This window comes from Nipponia nippon, unplaced genomic scaffold (genome assembly GCF_047370975.1).
Source record: "Nipponia nippon isolate SJK-2023a ecotype South Korea unplaced genomic scaffold, ASM4737097v1 scaffold_4, whole genome shotgun sequence".
Taxonomy (NCBI): domain Eukaryota; kingdom Metazoa; phylum Chordata; class Aves; order Pelecaniformes; family Threskiornithidae; genus Nipponia; species Nipponia nippon.
In genome coordinates this window covers 72,308,592-72,331,967 of record NW_028262358.1, presented here as the reverse complement: position 1 = coordinate 72,331,967, position 23,376 = coordinate 72,308,592, and the positions used below count along the sequence as shown (strand labels likewise).

Sequence of the window (23,376 nt, the reverse complement as noted above, 5' to 3'; positions counted from 1 at the left end):
TGTGGTCAGCCAAAGTTGCCACATACCCATCTCAGCCAGCTGGGCATAACCAGCAAAAACCCCACGAAGGGCTCCTGCACAGGCAGTGAAATCAGGCAAATTCCACAAGACCTTTCAGCCCTGATTAAAAAAAAAACAAACTAGGGAAACTTGTTACTGGTTGTAACACGTTATTACATGTTGTAACTTGCTATTGGCAACAGGTATCAGCATTTTGGGCTGAGCCCAAGGCTGAGTAATGAATAGCTGAGGTTTTGTTCTGTCCAAAATTGTTCTTTTAAAGCTGCATTACACTATGCCACCAACTGTACGACACTGTTAAGACAAACAAAGGGAGAAAGATTATCATGGGGATTGTACAGATCTGGTAGGAATGAACCCCGCTGTCCCCAAGGTAAGAGGTGCCCGTCAGCAGGATTAAGGGGTAAACAGACTGCGGGAAAAATAAGAGCTGAGGGTACAAATCACAGCGATAAACTCAGAGTTAACTCTGGGCTTCACTGAACTGAATTGAGGGTTTGTATTTTGGTTTAAAACAAGTGGTTTGGTAAGAAGAAGGCAAGCTGGCTTTGTGGATAAGGTACTGTGCCAGGACTTGGGTTTTTATCCAACCTTTACCCAGATATCTTGCATTACACTGGACAACTTTAAACCTTTCCTATAACTCAAGTCTCTGTGAGGCTGCTATTTCTCTACTTCCCAGTCATGTTGTGGTAACAAGTCCACTGCCAAGTGGAGGATGTTCAACAGCCGGTGATGAAGGTCAGGTAAGAACAGACACAATGACCAAGAAACCAGTTGTGTGGCAATCTCTGAATTTTTATTCAAGCTTCCTTAGGTGAGTACAGATCCACAGTGACTACACATTCAATATGCCATGCTTTGTTCAGTTTGGTCATAAGATCAGTGCTCTTGAAGAGAAGACTGACATGAAAAGGCCCATAGCTTGAAGTAACACAAGCATTGCTGCAGTCATCAGGTCATCAGCAAGCTGCAGCCTGATGTATGCCCGGGGCTGAACAGGCATGCCAGCAAAAGTGCATGTGGGGCCTGAAAGAGCCGTAAGGAACTGAACTGGGCTCCTGCCACCAGTGAAGACACATCCCTCTCTGGTTTCAAAGGGAGCAGGATGGCCGGTGCAGAGGACAATGAATGGCAAACCATTACGCATCAAAACAGGCACCTGACAGCGAGACACTGAATGCAGCAGTCACAGCGGATTAATTAATTATTCCTAACCACAAAGAGCCAGGGAAATAAACCACCTCTTAGCAACCATGCTTTGCAACATCACCAACAAACAAAACGGGAAAAGGTGGTCATGTTTAGTTGATGTTCAAATGAATATTTTGCATCCAGCATGCACTAAATACTGAGATAAAACTTTCATTGAGCTCAAGAGCAGGGTTATGTGAGAAGGAAGGGGAGGCCATTTTGATCTTTTATACTGTGTCATGACAATTAATGTTGCTCTCCCCCTGCTGTGCTCCTCCTGTTTGCTGCCTGGCTCTCTTCACCTTTCAAATGTATGACTGGTGCAGCTGGCTCAGCGAAGCCATTTTTACTCTGCATGTCTTCTTCAGAAACAAAAGGCGCAAAATATCCCTCAGCAAGGGTTTCTCCCAATATTTCTTTCATTTATTTCTTTTGTGCTTTCTGTCTTCCGCCTTCCTTAAAAAAGTAATTCCTATTTCTGTCACAGCATCACCCTTCAGCCTGTCCTGGAGAAAGGTAACTTCTGCTGCTAAGTGAACCTAGAAAGAATCATGTCTGATCAGTTAAGCAAAGAAATGCCCAGTTTTTCCCCCTCCTTAGTATAACGAGCTTTTTTTCTCTCTCTCTTACCACAAGGGGACCTCCTTTCTCAGGTTTCATAAGGAACAGATTTCTAGAATGTTTTAAAATATCTTTCCCAACTAAGTTAATAAAAAGAAAGTTTATATACACTGGAATTTGTATAATACATTACCCTTCATTCCAGTGCTTTGCTTTCTTCCAAGAACCTAAATTGTGTACTTGATGATTTTGTGATCACAAAATTTCCTGGTCACATACTAATACTTATGATATAATACTTTTGTTAATTAGTCTTCTATCAGATACTGTAATTCTGAGACTGACGTACATACACAATACTTGTACAGCTTTTATTTTCTCGAAACATAAGATATATGACAAATTAGATATTGACAGAAACATAAAGCAGCCCAAAAATTATTTTCCAGAAAAAGCCACAGAAGCTGTACCACTCAGTGACTTTCAAATGATGCCCTTTGTTTGTTCTTTCGTAAAAGTCTTACACTTAAGAACAACATTTGGAATGCCATCTGATACACTTCTGATGCTTTGGTTTTAACATTATACTCATCTACACTTTGTTCTCCCTTTCAGCAGGTGCTGTGGTAACCTGAGAATATTATTTGTCTTCATGTATTTGGAAAGAATCAGGGATGGCTATTACTGGTTACACCTGTACAGGAAAATGAGATGGGCTCAAGGAGCATCGGGGTGGTCCAGCATGCCCCCCAGCTCTCCACATTACGTGTTAGCTGGCTGCCCAGGCCCACCTGGCTTCTGCACCAGGGTCAGCCACTGAACAGCCAAGCAGGAGGTGAGGTGTGGAGGTGAGGTGTTACTTCAAGGTGTGGAGGTGAGCCAACCTGTGTGTTTCTCTACATCAGGATCCAGGATCAATCTGGCCCTCTTAGATACAGACATTTAATCTGAGGAAGAGATTAAACACTACTAAATTTCCTTCATTTATCTGAGCAAATGGGTTTGCTTTCCTGTGCCTCTGCATGTTGACAAAGAATGGAGAAAACAGATGAGCACTTCCTTACCATTTCCAAGGCGCCTCGAATCACCCCGCAGAGGAGGTTACAGTAGCAAAGTGAGGCTCGTTCTGCTGGCAGCTCCTCCACAAAGTCCACTAGTGGGTTTTTGTCCAGGATTAAGGAGAATTCATTTCCTGCGGCGCTACTGCAGCTCACACTAGGGGTGACCCCAAGGTACATCTTGAAAGCAACCTGCAAAAGGATGAAACTCTGCTGCTTGAATCTGTTGTCTGCAAACCAGAGGTGAAACTTCAGGATGCAGCATCCTGTAGACCAGCTTTACCCTAGGAAAATTTTCCAGACAGGCTGGAAATCAAACTAGATTTGTCTCTTCTGTGATCGGCCTGAGCCAGAGATGCAAATCTGGAGCTATGTGATACTCCAGGGAAGTACAGCAGAAGGCTGCTTATTCTGTCTTTGATGCCCTACATTTACAGCCCCCTACAAAGTGGTCTTACTGTTATCACTCATCTGCTTTCAGTCACGTCACACGCCCCTGGGACCATTAGCAGCTTTATTAGGCCCTTCACTACGTTGCCAGCAACTTTGATAATCACAGCTCAAGAACTCCTGCAACTGGTGAGTGTGTGTTTTTACTCTGATCTCCATCTGCAGTCACAAAAAAACAACAACGCACCAAGAATAAGACTGCCAAGACTGCAAACTTATTTGATTATACAGAGCTTTGCTTGCTTTCCTGCCACTACCGATGAATGTTACTGTAAATGTGCAACATCTGCTCTGCTAGCGGAGGGGTCCCCTGTGAGCGCGTTTCTCCAGACAGTGACATCACAGCGTTATCTAGACAGCATGTACGCAGGCAGGCTAGCAGCAGGCTGTTCTTCCTCTGGAGAGCTCTCCCCTCCTACACCACTACAGACTGCTGCAACCAAAGGGAAGAGAGTCTTGATTTTTACCTCTTTAGTGAGTGTCAGACATGGATGGTTTCCAAACAATCCTGAAATTCTTTATGAACCAGAAAACCGCTATACGTTACAGTTTTATGGCGCTGCTGACAATGGGAGGTGAACGTGTGTTTTCTCTTGTTGCTTTCAGATGCCCCTGCAGCAATGAAAACTTCAGGTACGGTTTGGTATTTCTCTTCTCCCCAGCTTTTGTTTTGCTAGTTATTGGATATTTCTTGAACAGCAAGACCTGGAAGCTCTTTACAGGCTGCTGGGTGAATCCCAGAAAAATATTCCCCAGAGGGAATATCTGCCATTTCTTTTACGTCTTTGGACAAATCACTTTAAACGCTCTGGTAGCCCCAGTGATGTGGCTTTCTGTGGCTTTGCTCAACGGGACTTTTTACGAATGTGCCATGAGTGGCTTGAAAAATCCTGCCTACTTACATGCAGTTTGCCACAGCAAATCTGCCAAGTGCTTTGAAGAGCTACACAAGGTACCCTGTGACAAAAGCTCCATGCCCTTTTCAGAGAGTGACGAACTGAAACGAACTCTTCAAGCACAGTCCCAGGTAAGAAAAATAAATAAAGAGCATTATGCAGTTTGCACTGTCACTGTGATTTATCTGTGGAGGATCCTGATGTCAGATGCTAAGATAAAACCGTTGGTTTCACATAAACAAAGTTTTGGCATGATGCAGCCTTGCAAAATACAATCAATCCATCTTTTAGTTCAGTTTGAGCTGTGCCATACTTTCTGGGGGGCCCCACTGACGGCAGGATCAATAAGACCAGATAACTTAAAGCTTTCTTCCTGAATGAAGATTGCTCTATAGAGAAAAAAAACTACTAGATTGTTTAGGAGGCTGAATTAACAGATCTCGCTCCATGAAAGGGGTCTGTCCTATTATAAAATCCATACCACACTCTCCTATCTTATACCGTCATGATAACTGTAATGAAATCTTAGGTCACTAACAGTAGAAAAATGCTGGAAAATAAGATTTGTGACAGATTTGTGACTGCTTACATAATATGTTTCTCTTTGCGTTGCTCATGTTCATGATGCCAGGTGAGAGCATGTTTTTTTCCTGCTTGGAGAAAGGATGAAACACTAAAATAAAACAAGCAGAACTTGCAAAGCTGAAATTGTATTACGTTTTACTATATTTGTGTGATACAGTTCTGCTCACTGCCTTGTAACGTAAATAAATTCAGAGACAAAAAATCAAAACAAAGGAAAAAAAAAAGAAAAAAAAGGCTACAGAAAATGATGGAAAGATGATTGTCAGCAGGATGGAAAAACACTCCATGTAGCCAGCAAGTTTTTGTCAGACAATTGTATCCATCTGGAACCATTTCCTCCCCAAGCACTGGTTTTGTTTTCAAGTCCTCATGCAAACAGGACTGGAATGCAGACAAAGCCTGCACTGCAGACAAAGCAATTTATTTGAGAGTTTTAGAAGGAAATAACAAATAGGGCTTAAGACTTTAAGTTGTATATATAGGAAACAGTGAAAGACCGGTGACTCAGTTTATAGCATGAGAATACATGGGCTCATTCTCTAAGGTGCAAGAAAGTGAAAAGCTTCTAAAAAGAGCAGTTTCTCAAATACCCATAGAAATCATCAGTCAGTGCAAAGTGACTGGAAAAATAAAAGAAAGCAAAGCTATTCTTCGTACGGGTCCCTAAGAATAATTGTTTGTCAAGTTTCTCTGTTTCACATATTTCCCTGAGGAGACTTTCTATATTCCCTCAGCTAAATACAGATTTTTACTGGCAGTTATTTTTTTAACATCAGTGCAAGAGTTCACATGAGAAAGGTTGCAGCTCTGCATATCATCACCATTAAACCATGGGAAATCACTTCCAGTTCATATGGGTCTCTGAAACCTAGAAGATTTGTTCCACACTGGGATTTGTTCCACTCTGGAATTTGTTCCACTGTTTGAAAACAAGTTGTTGTTGTTTTTTTTATTGCAAGTGTTACACATTGCAGTGGAGTAGGTGGGTAAAACCATTGGCTAGGCCAGTGGCACTAGGCATGAAAAAATTGTGTTCACACCCCTGCTCTCCTTAGAGGAGAACATCCCACAATAACAATTTCAAGCACATTTTTCCACCCTCAGCCCTTTTTCTAGTCCTGGAAGTAGCTCTTTCTTTTAAAATGTCCTTAACAGAATTTTGTCAAACTCTGAAGTTGCTACAAAAAAAGTTGAGTGATGCTGGAAAAGCATATTTCAGCAAAAACAAAGTTCTCTGAAAATACAGCAACTATTTCGAATCAGTGCGTAGATGACTTGGGCTCTATTCCAGTGCCAACAGAGATCTGCCAATGCGCATGCTATTTCTTCTTTCTCATGCCCTCTCTTCCCAGCTTTCTCACAGGACTAGGCAAGAAGGTAATTTTAAACCAGTTTTGGCATAAAAATGATTTTCCACTACAAAGGGCTGATTCATCAAAGTCAAAAAAGGTTCACAAGAATAGCATAGATTTCAGTGAATCTCCTGATAAAAGAACTGGTGAATGCTTTTTAAATTTAAGAGCAACTTTTATATTCCTGTTAGCTAATTAATGCAGTTTTTTTGTTTTGTTTTTAATGAAAAAGAAGTCTGAAAACAACACATCTAAAAATGGTCGCAGTTTAAAAGGTTGATTGATCTGGGACAAAAGTTACTTACCCTTTTTGGTTTTGCAGTTCGTCATAATTCAGAATTGTGTCTTAATCCTAATTCTTGACTGGCAATTTTATTTAACACTTTCAGGAGATAGAAAACCATTTACTATCTAGTCATTGTGATATTTTATTCTCCCTGTGCACTTTCCCATTTATGTGACAGAAGTCAGTGTGCGATTCCAATACACTACATGCCAGATAGTTATAGTTTTGCAGTAAACTCTCATAATATCTTCTCTAAATTACCCAGGAACTACTCCTGCTCTCAAGTCTGCACTGTTTTCTGTATAGCTTTATTCAGCCATAACATTATTTGAATGATCATTTAGACCTCTCTTAGATTTTTCTTCATACACAGTCTTGTAGTTGAGGTCTGATTTGAGATCACTTGTCCCTGAACCTGCCATTGCTGTTGCACTGGACATGTCTCTGTTGTTACCCAAGTTCCCTTTGTCATAAAATGGGATGGGGAGGCAGCCAGAGTCTAGTATAAGCCAACTTTTCTTAAGTGTTTTACCTTCCACCAGCTTTTGCCTTCCTGAGAAAGAGACATCAAAATGAGCACTATTGAGAAGCCTCAATCCTGACATCTTCTGCTTCCCTTTGGTCCCCATATGGACGCCCCGTTAACACGAATGCCAGGCACCAAGTGCAAACTGGGATGAGATGCTCGCAGTAGGGTCCGAAGAGGAGAGGCAGGCCCTCCGTACAAAGTGTCGTCGCTCTGTCAGACACTCTTGATTTAAGTAGCATTTTCACTTGGGCCTTTTTAATCTGTAACTCATTTCTTTTGTTTTCCCAGATTTTAGGCTGGTGTGTGATAGTTACCACAGCTCTTCTCTCCCTGCTAACCACTTGCTGTGCCAGCTGCCAGTCGAAAGTCAGCCACCTCCAGCTGATGTTCTGGAGGGTGTACACGGAGAAGGAGAAGGAGCAACTGGAGCAGATTTTCCAGCTGTATGCCACCAAGCTGAGTGAGCGAAACCTGAAGTGCTTTTTTGAGAACAAGGAACCAGAAGCAATTCCCCTGCCAGCTTTTCAGGCATGGGAAGACGCTTCCCAGCTCTACTCTTTTAACAGTAGCAAACAGCATTATAGCACAATTCACAGGCTAGTTGAAGAAGGCCAGAAAGGAACCAATGAGGAAAGAGAGACAATGCTGGACTTTGTAGACAGAAGGGAAATACCATAGAACAAATATATTTTCAGCTTTTTTATATCTTGCTAATACAGCATACTTCTAGCTGGTTTCATCTCTATATTTTTTCACAATGGTCTCTTTCTTCTTCATCATATTCCCTCCCAGTTGCAAACTTGCTCCAAAAGGATGGAATGAAATTATTTCCCTACATCAGTGAAAGGGCTGCAGTCCTCCATGGCACCTAGGGTTCATGCTCTACTGATGTCGCTGGCTCCAGATCAAGAGCTGGCAGCAAAAAGAGATGAATAATGACTTCTACAACATGGTTTTAACAATATCCTATGTAAAAGGCGCTATAGTATGCTCATCCTATGTAAATCAAGAGACTATCATAAAGTAACACCATTTAAAAGGTGTGAATATAATAATAGAAGATGCGTGTGGCTTTCTGACAGCCCACAGAAAGTAAAGGGTTTGCTTCCAGGTCATTTCCAGGTCACTTGCAGGTACAGCATTGTTTTGAGGCACCAGTGGTCACTCAAGGCATCTCAGTGTCTTTGGACTCCTGTTGCACCTAGAATGCCAGGGATGGTCTCATCCATCAGCCCTGGTCTTCTAGTCCCTGAGACATCTGCCTGGGACATGGGGCAGTGACCTCCATTGACAGTGAGGTGCCAGGTAGTTTTTTAGACAAATCTTACAGCTGAAGTGTAGGGTACCAAGAACTTGAAATTACCAAATTGTTCAGCATTTTTGTGTTTTTGTTAAAAAATAACGTGCTCTTTTGAAACATAATCAGTTGCTGTTAGTGCTTTTTTATAATAATGAAAATGCATCACTGTTATTTTGTCTCCATAGAGTACTTGGTATTATCTTCTCCTGCTGAGAATTTCTCTTTGTACAGGTATAAAGCTCCCGTTTTGAGGGGGTTTGGGGCACTGGGTGCAGCCTGTAGAGCTATGTAATATTGTTTGTACTGGGCCTGCAGCCAGTGTACAGCAGAGGACCTGGAAGGAAATTCCACATTTTAAGACAAGAAAATATTTTTGCAGCAGGCTGATTTTCATTTTTCTGAATATCTTAGGAAACTTAGTGTCTGGAGCAAGAGGAATCGGCAGGCAACGCAGGCGAGGCGCCTGCACAATCAGTGCTTCTGACAAATGCATTTCACCTCAGAGCCCTACGCTTTACCTCACCCACTTGGAATTCACCACGTGGCTCTCACATGGGGTGTCCAGAGTCTTTGCAAATACAGTATAAAAGGAGAACAAGGTTTCTGCCAAGTTTCTTTCCCTGGGGTGGCTAGGCAGGCTTTTATGCAGCACTTTACCGCCAGTCTCCCTGAGTCTGCAAAGAATCATATTTTTGCTCTGCTTGAATCGGGCTCTTATCAACAAACCAGGGTACTCTGCCCAGCTGTTCTCATACTCACTGCACTTCTTCAGCAGAAAAACAAATGCATCTGCATTTACAGACCATTTTTTAAAATAAAATCCAAGAGCTAATTCCACTGTCTGCTTAGAATTTTCTCTTTGTGTTTTGAAGAACTTGTGGTCTTCGAGCAAATGTTTTAAACTTTTTTTATCCCAGCTGCCCCATTTTGCAGCAGCCTTAGAACATGTTACATGCCTAAATGTACCTGCTGCAGCTGAAAGCACAGAGGCAACACTGCCAAAATGAAAGTCACAACAGCAGGCATGTCTGACACCATGTCTGGTGCATATGCATTTTTCTCCCCAGGCTCCTCTCCTGGCATAGCAACTAATTCCAGGGTGCACATCCCTTCCCATTTGTCTGCTTTTCTCTTTCTTTATAAGAGATGCCCCAACATCGACTGCCCAGCCCCATCTCACCTCCTCCCTACAGGCGAGGGGAGAGGAGACACCACCTAACAGGATGTCCCCACTGCCCACGCCAAACTTCCCTTCCCAAAGCCATCTGCCCACCCCCTTCCTCACTGATACCACTGAAAACCAAAGCAAGTAGGGATGCAACAGGGAGGACACTGAGTAGGTTTATGAGCTGATCAAGGAATATAGGAAACAAGCAGGTTGATGTAAGGATGAGGTCTCCACTGTGATATAAAAGCTGGGACACAGAGACAAAAGCATAGTTGCCAGAGGGAAAGGTGGGAGGAAAGAGGGATCTTGCTTTGGGCACCTTTTTCCTCAGGAGAAAGCTCAAAGCTCTGCACCTGAGTAGCCAGGACCATCTGAAACATCTGTTTCCCAGTCTGGCCTTCTCCTTTATCGTGGAGGGGCAAAACCAAGGTGCATTCTCCCCATCTCATCCTTACTCTGCTTCGTGTTCACAGGCAACTCATGTAGAGAGTGTCTCCACCTCCAAGAGCAGCTGCAGAACACATAGTGCTGCAACATGTGCCTGGCAGGAGCTTAAGTCTCTCACTGACCCTCGTTCCCAGGGCTGTGTTACTCTAACTGTGTTGTCTTACCAAAATGCCTGTGACTTAATGCAATTGTCATGTGGATGCTGGAGTATTTCTATAAAAACAGACAAAAATAAAAGCCAGTTTGACCCTATGTTTTCAACTGGAATGTGGTTTTGGCAAATTTAACCCTGTCCTTCAAGCAGCTATCACAAAAGTTTTGTATCAACATTGCCCCCTAATTAAAATTCAGCAGCTACCATGGCAGCTCAGAAAGAGGCGAAAACTATTGTCAACACTATCCAAAACAAACTAGAAAAAAAAAAAACCAGCAGAATCAACATTTTCTCTTAGAAAATTTAGATTTTGCATTAACTCTGATGTCCATCAAAATATGAGTGCACAAATAAACAGAAACGTTTTTGCTCAATTCTCTGTGCTTTGTCCCTCAGTTTACTATTTCTTCTCCTCTGTGAGAGCCCAGTTTTCTCTTAACTCTTCTTCTGCTACACATCTGCTGCTTCATCAAACTTCAAGTCTTTGTTACAAGAACAAAAACTAGTTAACCAAGATAGGCCCTCATATGCTTTCAATTTAGTTTCAGCTGTACTGTGCATTACAGTATGACAAATCTGTCCACATTCTATTGTTAAAATTTCCTGTGTAAAAGAGAACTTGCATGGAAACTATGCGAGACGAGTAGCTGGCTTGCAATGGAGCACTAAATTAAGGCAAAATTGCTATAAAGTGAAAATTGTAAAAAAGTCTCAGCAGAAAAAATAATTTAAGTACATATAGATAAGTAATTCAATGAATAGATATGAACTTTTTTTTTGAAACCAGGCTATGACTGGGCAGAAATTCCTTTAAAGCTACCATACACAACTTCTCAGAGGGTAGAACAAAGGTCTTTTCAATCTTTCTTTTTACTCCAAAAGACAGGGAAGTAAACCGAATGAGCAGTTTTGAAAGTTACATCCATACATCTATGGATCTATAGTCGCATTTCTATCTCTATGAAATGAAAGAAAAAAGAATATCTATTTAGACATGTACATAGGCTCACCATCAAAATGACACCCATATAAAGCAAAATCTCTCTTTTGAAAATGTTACTTGCAATTCTATGGGATTATATATTGCTTAATGTCAAACAAGAAATCTATCAGACAGAATTAAAAATGTACCACTGGCCTTTTTCAAAGTCTCAACCTACCCCATTTCTCTCAAGCAGCAAGAATAAAATTCATTAACATTTCGATGGCGCTTAAATACAGTCTAGAATTACTGAAATATTTAGGAGGCCACTAACTTATCAGTCCCTTTATATACTGCTGGGGACTTTTCGCTACAAAACATTGTATGCATAAGTAATGTTGCAAAGTAAGTGACAAACTGTTAAAAAATTGAAACCATAATTTCAGATGACATAATAACAAGATTACTGAAGGACCAGAATTAATCTGCTTAGAAGGGGAAAGGCAGTCAAAATAACATTTTTTCTAGCATGCTTTTCATTCTTAGTACTTTTCCACAGTCAGTGTTTGGGAAGAGCAAGATGTTTTAAAGGTCTTGCCATCTGTTGCCGAATCCATGTACTTACAAAATTTTCTTTACTCTTTACAGTGCAGCACTTCATTTTTCAGTTTGCTGTCTACCACGTAGCGCAGCAACCTGCTGTATGCATTTCCCTCTCACTATTAAGATCTGAAAAGCAACATTCAGCAGCTCTGTAAATTCTGCCAGCTTCTGTCAGACTTTCAAACTGGCCATATGTCAATATATAGGGACCTCATGCGGCAGGACCTCCCATGGGATGGGGAATCATGTCTCTTGTCCTACAGCTCTGGGCCTGGGGGTGACAGGGTTGGATTACCCTGGCCCTGGTGGTCCCCAAGGGCCTCTCTACAAGCAGTTGCAGAGATGTACGTTTGCCGCATTTATGGGGTACTGAGCTTCCACAGCAAAGACCATCTCTCCAGCCACTGCTTTTCAGCAAGGGATATACCCTTAGGCACCGCACTGTATTAACACAGCTATGGAGCCTGTGAGCCAGTGCTAGCTCACTGTGGATCAGAGGGTATGGCCCAGCTGCTCCCACCTGTAGCACACACAGACACCTCCTGGGGCATGGTGACATTGTGCTATGAAAGGTAACGTTGTTCTAGGATTAGATGTAAAACAAGAAGCTGTTTATTTTTTGCATCTCTTTCCATCAGATCAATGATGTCAAGGTCTTGTGAGGAGGAACTGAAGTAAAAAATTCATTTTGTAAGATTATAGAGCAAAATTATCACCCTCATTTCGAAAGTAATCCTCACTTATACTCAGATCCAAATTCTGAATCCAGTCTTGGACATTACTTCTTCAACTGAGCTTTGTTCTTAATACCATTCCTCAGTTGGTTTCCATTTTCTTATCCCAATTCGCCAGTGAGCAGAAAGCCTACTTTTACATGGCCTGTTTTATCTTTTTGTATTCAGTCCCGACTGTAACCACGCAAAGTCACAGCACCAACATAAGAAATCAGTGAGCACCATGGGAACTCAGTGTAGAAGGATTCACTTTGCCTCATCATCAAAACTTGTTGGCCCTTCTCCAGTCCAGTATAAGCTAGCAGTAAATCCCAGGCTTTGCAGTCTGAACCAGTGGTTGAAGTTTTAAGCCCTCAGTCACTGCCTTAGGTGCACCTTTCCTCAGGGATTTATTTCTTAATATGGCAAGCTGGCTTCGTACTCCTCACTTTATGTTTTTTCCTTTGCTTCATCTCTTTCCGTTTCCACAGGGAACACCCACAGCCCGATCTTACAGACTGCTTCGCTTTCCAAAGGACTGCAGAATAACAGCTATGTTTACAGGATGTTTGCCTCTAACTATTTGAACTGCTTAACTGCCTTAATTACTTTACTTTGAACTGGTTTTACTCTGCACACTCATCCTCAAACAGATTTCTACCTCAGAAGAGTTAGTATAGTTAAGTATTAAAGCACTTTCTCCTGGCTGAGAACGCTACTGCTGAAGAATTAGAGATCATGTAAACAGCTGTGTAATTCTGAACCCATAACTTTAACAGCGTGTTTGCAGTTACTTGCTGGGTCATTTTACTTATGTTTTGTTGGTATGTGCCTCAGACAAATGTGCTTGAAGACTATTTAAAAAATGTTTTCCCAAATAAATGTGAAAATGCTTTCCATATCACATTTTGCCTCAGAAAGGTTTTACTCCTACTACAGAACTCCTCTTTTAGTTTGCTAAAAATAGTCTTTTCCAGAGACTGTGTGCTTTAAAGTCTGTTCCAATCTTTCCAAGTAATTTTATTTCTCTGAGTAAGTCTCTTCTGAAGTACAACCTGCAAAGAAATAGTGTCTTTTTCCTCACTTTGATGGTTAATTTCTCACTGCATTTTGTTGTTGAATCCTCTGTACTTAAGAATTATTGTTCAACTCTACTAAAGCATTCATAAACAAGGGACCCATGAGGAGTAAGACCCAGAAAACCAGATATCTGGCATATATGTGAAAATCCAGAGAAAATAAAGTACAAATATCACCTGAAGAAGAACATAAAAGTGAACAAAAATGTGATTTTGCAGCCTGGTATCATTCTTTTAACGAGACAGTGTATTTTAATACAGTGATTGAAATGCTGCTTGTCTCATGGTTTTCATTCAGCTGCCCTCACTGTCTCCAATGGATCCTCTACCCCAGCTCAGCTCCTTCAAAGGAGGAGCTTTGTTATACATCATCCTGATTTGAGACTCCAAAATACGCTTTACTTCAGGAAGAAATTTAGTTTCCACTCTTTTATGAGCTAATGGGATCTGGCCAGCTTTTAGTAATGTCACCTGCTTCTGCTTTAAACTTTGGCAGATGGTGGTGTGTGTGCTGTGCACGTGTGCACTTTATAGCCCTACCAGCATCAGCAAATGCAAAGAGGTTGTTTCTCTATTTCTGTGACAGCCATCAGTTCCTCTATGACAAGCATTTTGGAAGGATAACATAACTTCTGTCCCTCCATTTCAGTCAGATGTAAGGTAGGTATTTGTGACATAGTTAATGTGAGCAGGATCACACATCACCTGTTAACATCCACATACACTTTTAGCTAAGATACTCCTATATAACCAGCATATACTGGTGCCTTAGTTCGCTGTATAGAAAGCCTGCTGTTCCCCAGTTCTGTAGTCAGTGGCTAAACATAATGCTCACATTTAGCTGATGCTGCTGGTAATTCTCAAGCAATCAAAAAGCATGCCAGGCATATTTTTGTCTCCTAAAATGAGCCAATGGAAATGAATCTCAGTTCAATTAACTGATGCTCTGATCTCTCTTCTTAAAACAAACTACCTAGCAAATTGTTCTTTGTTATAAAGCGTGGTTAATTTTTGCCATTAGGAAAGGCCAGGCATATCTTCACTAGCAACACTTCATAGCTGAAAATCATAAAGGATAAAAGGGATCATTCACTATGACCTGAGCAGGTATTAGTCTGAGCTAACTCAATACCTGTGAACTACCACCTCCTTTACAGTGACTCAGCAGTCTAAAGGGGCTGGACATCCTATGGATTTCTCTTTGAGCTTTCCCAGGAAATCTGACTTGCCTGTGGGGGCAAAAACATGTCTTCAGAAACCCAGGTATTGCCACTAAATTTCCTTCTAGATCTTTCTTGTCTGACAGTAGTGTGAAAGACTACTCAATAAAAGGGAAATTTCCATCAAAGAAGGTGGAAGTACTCACTCTGATTTTATCTTTTTGATTTTATTATTAGATTTGTGGGTAGTGAGGAAAATGTTCCTCTCGTTTTCCTTTCTTACAGTTCTTCTCTGCTACCAATGAGTCTTCCTTTTGCAGAATATCCTGCAGCTGATTCCTAATATTACCATTTTAAGGTTAAAAACCACCTAAGATAATTATGGAGAAGCTGAGGAGATTCAGATGGCAGGAGTAAAAATATCAAAGTTTAAGATCTGTATGAGAATGCTAATTCTTATGCTCCTAGAAAAAAAAAAAAAAAAAGTGAGGGAATATATGATTTGAAGTTTGTTAAAACTGAATCATTTTTGTTGTTTGCTGCAATTCTCTGGCAAGAGTACAAGAAATCAGCTTAAGCTGCAGCAAACAAAAAGGAACTTTTTAATTCTTCTAATAGCAAAACACCTCATAGTCTACTAGGAATAGAAGAATTTTAATTTCAGCTTAGCAACTAACTTTAAGGTCAGTTTAGGTCAGGGGCTGGCAGCCTCTCACAGGTGGTATCCCATTTTGTGCTCTCTGTCCTCAACTCAGATATAAATCTAATACCCATGTAAACCAGTTCTATGGTTCTGATGACGCTTTGTGGTAAACTTACCACTGTGGGTTTATCAAGACCATCCGCAAAATTCTTATCTCACTAAACATCACATTTTTTGTGTTCTGTTGAATGTTGTTTTTTTCCCAGCCTGGTGAAGCACTGTGCTACAGAGGTAGAAACTGATGTCTCCTCTCAAGGCCAAGCTCTGTGAGCAACTAGTTGATAGGAAGTTTTAGATAAGGCAAAGGCTGTATTTCACCCAGTGGAAGCATGGGTGTGATTGTGGAGATGACTGGTTTTTGATAAGGCAATCATGATATAGCAGAAAATGTAGGTAACTGTTCTGGAGCAAACTGAGAGCGGAGGAGGGAAAAGCTAAGACCATTGAAGCTGATGAAGCTCTAGAGAATGTAAATCTTATTTACCTGTGCAATCATGTCTGCAGTTTCAGAATAACTGCGGCACTTTTTCACAGCTGAACGAGCTAAAAAATCATCAATCAGCCTTACGCCAATGCCATATCCCCTAAGGAGAAAACAAAGAAAGTTAACATTCAAAATGGGGAACTTCTTTCCACCTACCATCTCCCTAATCTGCCTCTTGTGCTTTCTCAGCAAAACATCTGCATATTCCTAAATGAATGGCTTTGAGGACAACAGATTTTGCTGGTCTAGATTCTTCTTTCTACCACGTTTTGCAGCACAGTGGGATTGCTGTTAATGTAGTCATTTAAGGAATCATATTCCTTTAAGCACAATACTCCCAGCAAGGATGATGTGATCGTTGTCTATACATACATTTGTATTTACATATATATGAATAAATATTAGATGTCAGAAGAGTATAATATATAAATAATATACAAATAATATACCTGATTAATACTGCTTTGTCACTAAAAATAGGATAGGATAACATAGCACAGGATTTTCTCCATTCCTCTGTGATCCCCAGAGTTCATCTCACACTGTCTCTGTCAAGGAGAGCAAAGCAACTGCCCCTTCAGGTCACAGCATTCCCCTCCGGGCTGGTATGGAGTCCAGCAAATCCCGGGCACCCTCACTGCAGCGTTCAGGTGCCAGGAAAACCCATAGGAAGTGGACTCACGCCTGATCTCTTTCACTTCACTCTCTTATCTCTTCACCTCATTTTTCGCTCTTCCTCCACAATTCCCACTTTGTCTTTTTTCTAACATGCTCTCTCCCTTCATCTACTAGTTGCAGAAAGAATCCAAAAGTTGCCAGTTAATATACAGTTTCAGGACAACACCACCTTCATTTTGTATTTAAAACACTACCATTTCAGAGAAATGAAATAAAAAAGAATGGAAGTTAATGGATTTTTCTAGAAAACAAATATTCATTCCTAGCTCTCACATATTAACAAAGGTCAGTAACTACATAGTGTGCAAAATAGCTATGCCTCCAAGCATTTTTTGAAAAAGGGCAAGAGATTGACACAAATGTTATAAAAGAATGGGAGCTCAACTCAGGAATGTTTTTAGGGAATTTTTCCTTTCCATTTATGTTGATGTTGGCAATCTCAGCCTGTTTGTCAGAGGCCCTACACCCTCAGTGAAGCAGCCTGAACTCGATGGAGTTTCTCACTGATTTTGTACCATGTCTTTGACAAGAAGCCAAAAAGCGATCTGATGTCTAATGTGATGACAAGATCAAAAAGTGGTTTTGGCAGCATGAAGTTTAAAATTGCAGTATGTCATGCATCAGAAAACAATGAAATATTTATTTATTGCCTGAGTATCAACATCAATAACGTTGGTAAATATGTCATCAGCAGTTAGCAAGGTATGTATTGGTGATGTACAAGACTACTTAGATCCTTTTCAACTTTTATGCCTTAGATTTGCAAAGTCAAATGAATAATAAATTGACAAGCAGCTATTTGGCAACTGTACAGTGAAAAACACCCTTCTCACTATGGACTATATATGTACATATAGAGAGAGAGAGAGCTAACAATACTGTTCCCAGCTGTCACAGGTCTGCTAATTTATAAGGTTTCTTCCTCAAGCTGGACTGTTTTCATCTTCACAGAAGTAAAGATGGCCATACTGCTTTCATGAAACCTGTCACTATTTTATCAAGTCTTTATCAAGACAAAACCAAAAAGATTTTATAGGAACAGCTATAATAATAACAACACAAGGAACAAAACATGTCTCCACATCTTCCAAAACTACCTTTTAGTAATTTCTACCTTGGCAGCATAAAGAAGCCTGTGTACTTTTGAAATGTACGATTTTCATCAGAGCTGAATGAGAGATTAATAGAAAATAAATACCTAAGGGATGTTGTCCCTTCTTAGTTTGTGAATAAATTACTTTCCTTTTTTCCAATCAATAATGTTTTTTTTACTCACTCCCATCAATAGCTATTGGACTATAGCTTGTTTGCAAACTTTCAGATTAATAGTGAAGTGGTCAGGTATTCTGTCCACTGTGATTGTTGTAAATCCGTTTTGCACGTCCATTTTGCCTGAAAACACAAGCCTTACTCTTCTGCTGAAGATCTTAGCATATCTTCTTGTTAACCAGCTCAAAAGTTGTTTCTTGCTGATTTTCTGCAATATCATTATTTTTAATGTGATAATGCCTAGGAATCTCCGTCAGGATGACAGGATCCTATAAACATAGGATCCTCATTTTCCAGAGAGGTTTTCCATGTAAAAATCAGTTCCTCATTGACCATTTGTGCCGTCTCACTCATTGCCATATGGGCTTTTAAAGGTGAGCGGCCCCTCCGCCCCTAACCCAGGGAGGGGGGGAAGAGAGCCACCCCACAGGGGACAATTCAGAGCATCCAAGTCCGACAACTGAATTACACCCTCGAGGAAGGCGACTGACTGCAAAAGGAGGCTGCCTATTGACTGAGTCACCTAAGCCAAATCTCTACAACCTGGAATTGTGACAACTTCTTAGCTGTCCAAGTCACAAAGCCACGGTGTAGCTAGATGAAGGGGAGCCACGGGAAGGCCACATCGACAGTGAACACAGACATGCTTGTCAGCTAGAAAATACCTGTGAGAAACAAAAAGCTTGTCTAGTTTGAAATAACATGGGTACGAAGAAATAAAAGAGTTAACATGGAAGTTGAAATTGAATACATGGACATAGGAGATGAAATGTAGAAGTTTATATTATTAATTAGCATAACAAAGGATCAACAAGGAACAAGTGTAAGCTATCAAAACAATCCTGACACTTTTCTTCTGCGAATTCAAAAGATAATTGTTGATCTTAATTCACAAATTAGCCTTATTTCTGTTGACAGAATATTGAACATTACCCCTGTGATCTCTGTAATCCTAGACAGAGTGCTGGAACTCATGAAATAACAGACATAAAGCTGAAAGGTAACATATAGGTGGACAAATAGCATTATCGATAAGGCGGAACATTTAAAGCAGTACTTACATTCTGTCTAAACAGGTGTTGACATCTTCATCTTTTTCATAGTCCTTGCACAGCTGGGCTACCAAAGCCCCATATGTGAGTACAAAAAGTTCTCTGCTCTGCCAGAAAAGGTGGAAATTGAAAATGAAGCAAACTAGAATCAAACTTTTCCACGCTTTTGAGCTGCTACTGTATTAAAAGCAAGCAAAAATAACATTTACATTAATAAAGAAACTTTTGTTCATGGACACTGAAATCCACAGTTCAAGTGTGACAGAACCTGAATTGATCATTGCTCGAGTCTCTGTACAGGGATTTTGCTTGTCAGAAATACCACCTCTTGGGATACAGCTACTTTCATCAGGTGCATTCTTGCATCCTATAACCACACATATGTATGCTGGATTGATAAATGCTATCAAACACCATCCAAGAATGACAAGCATTTAGTTGCAGGAAAAATAATAGAGGCAATGAGCTATGAGTCCTTTTACAATAGAAACAACAGTATATACACTGAAATTCCAGTTCCTTCAAAAAGGTATGGTTGATCTGATGCAGATCATCAGCTGCTTTCCCAAAAAACTAAGAAGTGGATAAAAAAATTAGCTCAGAATAATGAAAATATACTAAAATTCAGCACAAGTGTAAAGAATAACAACAATCAGTAGAAAAGAATCAGTCCCATTGACATTTTCCCTTCTTTATCAGTCTTTACAACATGAATCACTGTCAATACTAGCTCTCCAAATGCCTGGACAATCTCATTGTGACATTATTTCTATATCTTAGTATAGAAGATGTGGTTTGCATGGCTCCACTGCATAAGCAACGTGAGGGGGATGGGTGAGGATTACAGCTGCCTGCCCAAGGAGCATGGAGAGCAACTGAAGAGGTCAAAGGCATATCTGTGCACAGATCCTGTCACAAGCACTAGTCTGGGACCTTCAGCTGTGCACCAATCTGGAGGAAAGTTTTCTTCCCTCCCTGCCCTGCCAGATCACCTCCATGGCACTGCAGAATTGACTGTACTTAGCAGGAGTAGCAGCTGGCCTTTAGGCAAGAGACTAGGTTGACTCTCACTAAAATTCTTGGATAGGAGTTAATTAAAGGAAGTGCTACAGGCCTGTGGCACGTGGGCAGACTAGAGGTGCTTTTTGTTTATAGCCTGTGGAAAAATAATAGTGAATACCAACGAAAACAATAGAAAAAGTCACACAAGGAAAGGAAGAAAAGCTTGGTGAAAAGGCTTCTTCCTGCTCCCTTTGCATCAAAAGCTTGGAGTTTAATCAATGTTCCCAGTTTAACAAGTCACTGTTCAAAATCTTAAGTAGTATGGAACCATTTCCCAAACTCGCCTTGGTGATAACTCCTGTTTACAATAATATTGCACACTTTGCCAAATGCTCGTTAACAAGTTTGTAATGGAGTAAATGGATGTCATACAGGTTCTGTATTGTTCCAGTCTCAGCAAGAAGTCTGTTCTGTAGTAAGACAAATACCTTAGAGAATCTTAAGCATACTATATCAACATAATTGTATTTATCAGCCACTCTTGCAGTCCGTTGGAGTATTTTTTGTCAATAAACTTACGTATATTAACTTTAATTATATTATATTCTTCTATTTCTTTTTCAGTGGAGACCTCTGTCCCCTTTTCAGAAACTGACACAACATTGCCTTAAAGCTTTCTGGAACTTCTCCACTGCCCCAGCTCCTATCAAAAATCACCATTCACCATCCAGAGAACCCTAAGGCTCTAAGTTCCTGAAGAAAGATTTGTGTGGAATTGAACCATCCAAACACAGAACAGAGATCTCCTTCTCTCTGTGTTTCATTTAATGACTATCTAACCACAGAGGCACATAAACTTACTTGGCATTTCTATCTTTGACCATAAATCTGTGTAAGCATTTAGACTTCTGCTTCTGAAGAGATCTCAGTCTCAGAAACTTTGTGCCCATCTTTCCTAAGCCTGTTCAGAATCTCAGCACTAGGGATAAAGTAAAAACATGCAGTTAAGTGCTCAGTGAGTGAGACAGTCACTTTGGGTTTGTCATCAGTCTTCTACAGTTGTCTATGTTCTCTTTTCCTTACTAGGGACTTCCTCTCTCTTCAGTTCGGTACACACATGTATACATAGATACCTGTGTCATAACTATAGTTTTAGATGCAAACATATTTTCTTCAAGACACAATACTATTATTGGATTTTTAAACCACTGTGGCCTTATTTCCACATTATGGCACTTTGTTTTTTGGACTTGTGGTAAAATATTCCTAAACAGTTGAAGATTTTCAACCACAGAGAGAGATTCTGAGGAAACTTGCTATCTGAATTTTTCATATTTAGACACACCACTTCCAGAGAACAAGAAGGATAATAACTGGTATCTTTAATGGCACAAAATACTGCCTTTTGTGACCTTGCAGTTTAAGAAGGCCTCTTGGGAAAATCTTGCATGCAGTTATTTAAAACAACTGCTGGAATACTAACATGAAGTGCAGAAAAAGAAGGAAGTTTTGGTCTATATAACTTCTGCTTGACAGAATTCTGTGCTATGTGATCAATGGTCAAAGCCAACACTCAAAGACAACAGTTACACTTCTACCATTGTTTCCCCAAGAATCAGATTTTAGCCTTAAAGCCAGATGTTGAGATCCTGTGATGGTGTACTCCCTGTGCATAGAAAAATCACAACATTAGGAGGATGAAGAAGGTCCCCTGCTCATGCAACATCACCCCCAAAAGAAGATGTGGTCTGCTACGTGGGAGGCACACAGTGGGTGCCAGGTATGCTGCGGTCCCAAATGAACCATTGCTTCCTGTAACTGTTCATGGGGTAGAGATGTGGCTGGCACAGCTTCTTTTCTCCAAAACAAGAACAGAGTTTTGGCCCCAAGGATTCACACTGAGGGCAGGACTGTCTGAAAATCATTTCCTGTCATAGTCAAGGTAGCTGGAGAGATAATGAGGCTCCTAGAGCAAATCTCAGTATTACTGCTCAGAGTCAAACAGACTCTGAGTCCTATGGGCAGGCTTTTTTATGTCACTGGTTAATAGCTGGCAGGTCGTTGGCAGCTCACAAGGGAGTCTCGCTGTAGCCATAAATGCTGCCAGAGCCTCTGCTCTCATACTGGCAGACTCATCCCCATCCTTTCACTACTTTCAGGCTATTCGGAAATATGACTGTATAAAATACATCAATACAATAATAGCTTATTCTTACTCCATGCACAATTTTAATCACACATTACAAAAATCTCTTACTATTTTGTGGTTCTCCTGCTTTCTTCCTGGTGGCCGAGACATGTTGCTTGTGTAATGCCTGATGTACTTGATTGTCAGTTTATGACTTTTCTTCCTCAAGCAGCATAGTTTTCTCTCAATCACTGTTTCTCCTCTTTCCCTTCTCTAAAGTTTTCTCCTTTCTGCTCTTCTGCCTTTTGCATGAGATGTATTTGCTGCAATCTGTAATGCTGCTGATGCTCCTCCTATTCTCTACGTGTACTGAGCCCTTTGGGAGGAATTTGACTGGTAACAAATCTGCCCCTGTACACAACATAAATAACCGCTCCATCCATAAGAATGATTTGTAATCAAATACACAGCAAACAGCCATGGGAAGTCAAACTAGGCAGCCCCAAGAGATTCACAGGTCTTATGTTTTTAGGGACAGCAAATTCATTCTGTTGTTTGTGTCAGGTTTTGGTGTTTGGAGAGTTAACAAAAGCTCCGCCTATGAAGAATAAAAACACAATTGCAAGACAATGCTGCACAAGGTAATTAAAAATTGATAATTTCAACTTAAAGGAGCTATAGTCTTCTGTCAGCTCTGACTGCTTTAGTCTGGTGAGTTAATGTCTGCCTAGGCAGGAGCAGTATGGGTTACAAGGCACTACTACCACCATGTTTCTGCAAAGCTGGCAGGACAGATCTAGAGCACCCAAACCAAAAAAAAGAGGAATAAGCTGTGTACCTGCTACAGCTGCCAGCTTGTGCAAGTGGCACTTCCATTAACGAAGTTTTTAGGGGATCTTACATCATTCTTAACCTATTATAACCCCTATTTGTAAACATCCCTGCTATGAACATGCAGGAAGTTTCGGCTTACTTTTTCTGTTTTCCCCTGAGTTAAATTTGGCCTATTCTGCTAGTTTAGATTTGCAATAAATTTAGACTATGGTCACTAGTGAATTTAGAAAAGAAACAGGTAGCTGTCTTTCCTTATAGGACTTATCTCCACATGTATTCCCACTGAGTCCTCTCAGGAAAGGAAATAAAAATACATGGCCTCGTCTGAATGCCATGCTCTTAGTAAATTTCAGCTAATTAATCAATTCGGTGCTAGAGTAAAATTACAGGTATTTACTACTCCAGATACACAGAAAGCAGCAGATGTGATTAATTTGGGATAAGAAGGATTTACTTTAAAAAATGGTAAAGTTATGACACAATTCAACAACAAAAAATAGGACAGATAAAAGGATTTTCAGCTTTTTCTATGGAAAACATGGTAATCCTAACAGCTTTCATTTGACACAGAACAAGCTGGTGTTAACAACTTCACAATATAATAAGCCTCTTCCATTTTTTTCTAGGCACTTTCTGGCCCTGCAAAACCCAACTCCATTTTACAAATGAAACTATTGTAGGTACTTTCCATATCTAAATTTAAATAGATTATAAAAGCCAGGCATTACAATTCTCTAGATAGTTACTT

General features: G+C 40.5%; 2 protein-coding genes across 2 annotated transcripts; one reads left to right on the top strand and one right to left on the bottom strand.

Annotated features, from left to right (window-relative positions):
- Positions 1-1,020: 1,020 nt before the first annotated feature.
- Positions 1,021-22,135, bottom strand: TRAPPC3L (trafficking protein particle complex subunit 3L). Its single transcript, XM_009460559.2, has 5 exons — positions 21,924-22,135; positions 18,674-18,771; positions 15,666-15,765; positions 2,841-3,026; positions 1,021-1,754 (listed from the first exon to the last, which is right to left on the bottom strand). Exons 1-5 carry the CDS (start codon positions 21,963-21,965, stop codon positions 1,635-1,637), a joined length of 546 nt encoding a protein of 181 aa, XP_009458834.1. The 5' UTR covers positions 21,966-22,135; the 3' UTR covers positions 1,021-1,634.
- Positions 3,666-13,571, top strand: CALHM5 (calcium homeostasis modulator family member 5). The gene is made up of 2 exons (XM_009460548.2): positions 3,666-4,311; positions 7,221-13,571. Exons 1-2 carry the CDS (start codon positions 3,772-3,774, stop codon positions 7,608-7,610), a joined length of 930 nt encoding a protein of 309 aa, XP_009458823.2. The 5' UTR covers positions 3,666-3,771; the 3' UTR covers positions 7,611-13,571.
- Positions 22,136-23,376: the final 1,241 nt, after the last annotated feature.